The 6,166-nt window shown below is 36.4% G+C and overlaps 1 protein-coding gene across 1 annotated transcript; it reads left to right on the forward strand.

The window, feature by feature from the left end:
* The first annotated feature begins 977 nt into the window (after positions 1 to 977).
* Positions 978 to 4,561, forward strand: LOC113756067 (disease resistance protein At4g27190-like). Its single transcript, XM_027299865.1, has 2 exons — positions 978 to 2,948; positions 3,716 to 4,561. Exons 1-2 carry the CDS (start codon positions 978 to 980, stop codon positions 4,559 to 4,561), a joined length of 2,817 nt encoding a protein of 938 aa, XP_027155666.1.
* The last annotated feature ends 1,605 nt before the right edge of the window (positions 4,562 to 6,166 follow it).

Consider the following 6,166-nt stretch of genomic DNA (forward strand, 5'->3'; position numbering starts at 1 on the left):
ATGCAATTCATTAGATCCCTTTTCTCTACTTTTCAAATAACACAGTAATAGAAATTTGAACAGAATTTTGCAATAATGGCCATCCAAGAAATTGTCAATTCAATTCTGGGAACAATTGTAGAGAAGTGTGTCGATCCAATTTGGCATCAATTTCAGTACTTAATTTTCTACAAAAGCAATGTTCAAACTTTGAGCGATGACATCAAAAAACTTGAACTAAAGGAAACTGAGGTGCAACAAAAGGTAGATCGAGCAAAAGACAATGCTGAAGAAATTAAACCAACTGTTGTTGATTGGCTGAAACGAGTTGAGGATGTCAAGAAAGATGCACATACTATTTTTGAGGGTATGGAGACTGCTAAGGTGAATTGCTTTAATATTGTTAGGCTTCCAAATTTGAAGTCACGGTATATGCTAGGCCGACGTGCGGCGAAAAGAATGACTGTTCTAGAAAAGCTTTTAGCAGAGGGGAATTTTGATAAAGTTGGAAGCATTGCTCCATTAGGCAAAATGCGTTTTAGTGAATCAACCCCATCCTTAGAGGAAGGCCTAGTTTCTAGGATGTCAACAAAGAAGGAAGTGATGGAAGCTTTAAAGCAGGAGAAAACTAGCCTAATGGCGATTTGTGGTATGGGCGGCGTAGGCAAGACTACTCTAGTCAAACAAATTGCTGACCAGGTTAAGTTCGAGAAATTGTTTGATGAAGTCGCCATGGCAATCGTGTCTCAAAGTCCAGACATGAGAAATGTCCAAGATCAACTTGCTGAGCAGTTAGGGCTGAAGATAACAGAGCAAACTGATCTGCCAAGAGCTGAAAGATTGTATAGGAGACTAACTGGTGGTGACAAGAGAATTCTTTTATATTGGATGACATTTGGAAAGAAGTTGAATTTAAGAGTTTAGGAATTCCTGTCAAAGGTGAATGCAAGAGCTTAAAAGTCATACTGACGTCTCGGTTCTCAGATGTTTGTAGGGGCATGGGAGCTGAAATTTTTGAGGTGAATGTCTTGCCTAAAGAGGAAGCATGGCATCTTTTTAAAGAGGTTGCAGAAATTTCTGATGATTCTGCTTTGAGTGGTGTTGCAAAGCAAGTTGCAGAGGAATGCAAAGGTCTACCTCTTGCAATCGTTGTTGTTGCCCGGGCATTAAAGGGCAATCATACTCCAGAATCCTGGGATCGTGCCCTTCGGCAACTAAAAGAGTACACAATTAGAGAACTAGAAGGAGATGAAGATTTAGTGTTTTCAAGAATTAAGTTTAGTTATGACTATTTAAAAAGCGCTGAAGCTAAGTCATTACTTTTGCTTTGCAGTTTGTTTCCAGAGGATTATAGTATTCCAATCGAATGTTTGGTTAGGTATGGTAAAGGGCTAGAATTGTTCCCAGATAGACGGAGGTTAGTAGATGTAAGAGACAAGGTAGACACGCTTATTGGTCACCTGAAAAGCTCCTATTTGTTGCTAAATGATGTTGAAAAAGAAGACTCTGTAAAATTGCACGATGTCGTGCGAGATGTGTGCTTGTCAATTGCATCAAAAGCAGAGCATGAGTTTTTAGTGAGCAATTCTGGAGTGGGAGAAAAGAATTCTTACACGGCAATTTCACTAATATTGCAAGATTCCAATCATGATCTACTTCCATTTTGCAAGGAATATCCAAGGCTTAGGTTGTTGCGTTTGGTAGTCCAATCAGGGGAACTCAACCTATCAGAAGACTCTTTTGTAGGAATGGAAGCTCTCAGGGTCATGGAATTAAACAACTCGTCTATTGAATTTCCACTGTCATGGCCTGGCCAAATGTTAAGGAGCCTTCAAACACTGTGTCTGGATTATTGTGTATTGGGCACTGGAATGTCGTCAATGCTTGGACACATGATGCAACTGGAAACTTTGAGCCTCTTTCAATCCAAAATTCTGGATGATCGGTTTCCAGCTGAAATTGCTCAGTTGAGTAATTTAAAGTTGTTGGATTTGAGGGTCAAAAGTAGCCTCCATCCTTTGCCTAGTGGTATCTTGTCAAGTTTGAAGAAACTAGAAGAATTGTATTTGGGATCTGGTGATCATTTGCAGCTAGGGAGAGATAAAGAAGAGGAAATAGGATGCCTTAAAGAGATCTCAGCAATCTCTAACCTTGCATGTCTCCAAATTGCTTTGTACGACCTTAGCCTCCTACTTCTATCTTTGCAAGAATTTGATACTCGGAGGTTGTCAAGATTTCACATTGCAGTAGCTAATTACAGAAGAGAAATGATAGATCCCAACAAAAACTATCAATTTCGGAGAAGCTTCGAGGTTTATCTATCAGATCATGGTGATAAAGGGTTGAAACAACTTTTTGACCCCAATGTTACTAGCATTGTTAAGAGAACTGAGAATCTCACTTTAAATCTTTCTGAATCATCATGCTTGAGGAATCTTGTGCCTGACTTGGGTGAAGACGAGTTCATCAATTTGAAAAGGCTTTATTTGTACGATGGACAATATGAATGCCTTGTTGATTCTACTGCCAACCTTGTTGCCCGACATGTTTTTGAAAATTTGGTGTCCATGGAGTTAATAAATTTGGAGTTGAAAGAAATATGTAAGGGATTGCTTCCACTTGGGTGCTTCAATCAACTTCAAGAGGTGAGGCTTTATAGAATAAGTCCTTTAGAGTGCTTGTGGAAGGGATCAGTCAAACCTCCGTCACTTTGCAACCTCAGGTCTATTGAAGTAGGCAGTTGTTATCAAATTACAACTCTCTTCTCACAATCAGCACTGAAATGTCTAGTGAAACTCCAAAGTATAGACGTATCTTTTTGTAACCAGTTGGAGAGAATTGTTTTGAGGGATGAAAGTCTGACAGAGGAGGTGCTTGAGCTACCCCAACTCAAAGCGTTAACCTTATGCATGACATACTTTATTGGTTTTGGCTCTAAAGATGATAAAGCTGTGGCTTTCTTTGACCAGGTCGGTCTTCTCTCTCTCTCTCTCTTTTAGTTTGTGTAATTATATGATATACTTAATATAGTTGAATTTAGGTGAACACCAAAAACACACGCAAGCACTTTCTTTCTCAATATGTTAATTATATTTTCAAAATTAATGTTTCATCAGTTAATGTGATGCGGAATTTCTAATGTTGACTGCTGTAAAGGTAAAACTAATGTTCCAAATTGACCTGTTTGTACGACTCATATTAATTAATGTCAGTAATTTCACATACAGATGTATGTACTGACTATTAAATTGTGGTGGAAGTGAATTTGAAGGCTGTATGTAACTAACTAGTACCACTCCCTATTGTTTGTTACTTGAGCAAATTCTACCTGGAGTTGTACAATTATTCATGGTAGTTATTAGTGATTATTGAATTGTAATAAAGACAGCTTGTGACGATTTAAGGTTAGATGTGGCAAACTAACTAGGATACTCTTCAGCCAACGAAGCCCCCAAACAAAAAACAAAAAAAGGTTAAAAAACAGTATAATTAAAAGAAAAAAAGAAATAGGGTTGTTTGGTGTAGTACTAGTAATTAAAAGTCCAGTGATGATGAATAAAAATAGGGTTATAAAAATATTGACAACAATAATTTTGGTGCTCCGGTGACGTGGTGGTGTGTCTGTCACGTCATCAAGCGTAACAAACAGATTGCTAAGTAGCTGGATGGATCCGAACACTACTGTAACTGCATGTTGCACTTTGCATTATGGGGCTAAGTTTGCCAAATTTTTCAGGTTTCACTGCCCCGCCTGGAAGTACTATCTATTATTGGACCTGGTGATGGATCCAAACAACTAATAGGAGGGAAAATGCCTAGTGGGCCCCTCGACAACTTAAAATCCGTGAATCTTTGGGAATGTCGCTCTATCCGATGCATTGCCAAAGGTGATACGGTTGCATTATTACAAAACTTGCAAGCACTTGACATGTGGATTTGTACTGGGATGGAATCCTTTTTCAACTTTGAGGGTCTAAAAGTTCCAAATACTCCATCAGAAAAGGCACTTGAAATTCTTCCCAAACTAGAGTCACTGTACTTGCGTGACTGTCGAAGATTAACCCATATTTGGAGGAATTTTCCTAAAGGGGTTCGAGTATTCCAAAACTTGAGAAGTCTAACTGTGAGCATCTGCCCTTTAAACTATTTGTTTCATCCTCCTAGTGTGGCCACCATGCTCATAAGTCTTGAGGGACTGGAAGTTGATAGGTGCTCAGAAATGTGTGAAGTTATAGGTAAGGAAGATGAAGAGATCAGCCAAGAAGATAATGCTCAGCAACATGATGTTGGAAAACATAGAGAAATTGCACTGGGAAGAACTAGCAAGGAGTTCGTGTTTCCTAAATTAAGCTCTTTGGAGTTGAAAGCACTTGAGAATCTTCGAAGTTTTGGTGGTAGTCACCGGGAGGATTATGAGTTTAAATTTCCCCTACTCACTGAGTTGATCATAGTGAGTTGCCCAAAGTTGAAGAAATTTTGTTCCGGAAAGTTGAATGCACCATTGCTTAAGAAAATCCAAACAACACCTAGAGATATAAAGGATTTTGAAGCTCCTGTGGATTTAAAGGTACTAATATCCTAACTCTATTTTCAACCAATCCTTTTAATTTTGTCTCACTTCACTAGACTTATTTCCCTAAGAGTTTAGAATGTATATTTTAAATAATTATTGCTGAGCATATTATATTTTACAGGATCGAGAGATTTGTCCTTATTGATTTTAAATTGACACAATTATCTGCATATTAAGGTACATGCCTTTCTATATGCTTACAAAATTTATCTTTTCCCCTTCTTTATAATTACAAGCCGCAGTATGCATGCTTTTGATCTATATGAATGAATCAATGAACGGTATTACATGATTGTGGAATATCATTGATTACAAAATTATATGAACTCTCATGGAATTTTCCATTTGGATGTTGAGGTAAATACTATTTGGATTATATATGCTTACAAACTTTATGTTTTACGTTTCTTCTAATTTTGTCTTTACGTTTTTTTTTTCATTTTTTTTGAGGTGAATGGAACTTTTGATCTTCTATTAATCAATCAGATTCTATTCTCATGTAGCATTATTCATTGATTCTTACTATCTGTGAACTATACTTCTATATTGAGTTTGCATTGTTGGCTTTCTTATCAACTCTTTTTTTTATCTAAATATTACCATTTCAGAGTAAAACCAATATGTTAAATCCTATATTGTTTTGGTTTTGCTTATATTTCTTGCAATGTATGCATTTTTATGAAATATTCTTCTTTTCATTTTTTGAAAATAATTTTCAATAAAAAAATAATAATTTCCACTGTGAAAAATTGCCCTTTATATGTCAGCTTTCAAAGCTCCGATCTCTTCAAAGATATAAAATTGAATATTCCATGTAGGACTCAAGGAAAAAAATCCTGAGTATAGAAAGCAAAAAATAAACTAGAGCTACACAAGCCTGATGTCAAATTGATGTGGGAATTCCAATGTATTATACCATGTATATTTGTTTTGGACATTATGACAGAGTTGTAATATTCATGCCTCTGTTTTCTTTCATAGAATGTTGTGGGAACCATCAAGTTGATCAAATAATGTGGTCTAGTTACCACAGTCTTGACTGAACCGGTGGATTGGGCTATCAGATATGGATGGAGACCTTAACATGGTTAATACTATAAGTGTGGAACCTATATAAATATTATGTGCTTGCTTTTGTCATTGATTTTCAAATAATAAACATATTGTATGTATACCTTTAAATAATAAATGTGCTGTATGTAATGTATCATGACTTTCAAATAATAAATTCATTGTACGTATCATATCATGGACTTTACACATAAAGAATGAAGCTCTTCTTTTTTTTTTTGTGGATCTAAAGGTACATACATCCTAATTCTCCTGTCTATTCTTTTTTGGATGATTGGTGAGGCTAAGATCATTGTAATCTTCCTTGAACATTTTGATGAATGTCTTGGCTCCCATCATGTTTAGTCTCTCTACCACAAAGAGTTGACATTTGTTTTCAATTACTGGATTCAAGATGCTGCTTTAGTTTGATGAGTATGCCAATTTGTACGTGAAGTTTAGGAAAAGCATAAGATTAAGCACATGATCAAGCACAGTGCAATCCATCCATGTTGAACTCTTCTTGTTCAATCTATGCAACAAAATTACAGAAGTCACGAAGAC

Source organism: Coffea eugenioides, unplaced genomic scaffold, assembly GCF_003713205.1.
Source record: "Coffea eugenioides isolate CCC68of unplaced genomic scaffold, Ceug_1.0 ScVebR1_193;HRSCAF=783, whole genome shotgun sequence".
Taxonomy (NCBI): Eukaryota; Viridiplantae; Streptophyta; class Magnoliopsida; order Gentianales; family Rubiaceae; genus Coffea; species Coffea eugenioides.

Excerpts from the sequence above, each read along its gene's own strand:
- LOC113756067 (XM_027299865.1), top strand. The coding sequence starts at position 978 with ATGGGAGCTGAAATTTTTGAGGTGAATGTCTTGCCTAAAGAGGAAGCA. Across the intron at positions 2,949-3,715 it reads CTGTGGCTTTCTTTGACCAG|GTTTCACTGCCCCGCCTGGA; the intron begins GTCGGTCTTCTC and ends CAAATTTTTCAG.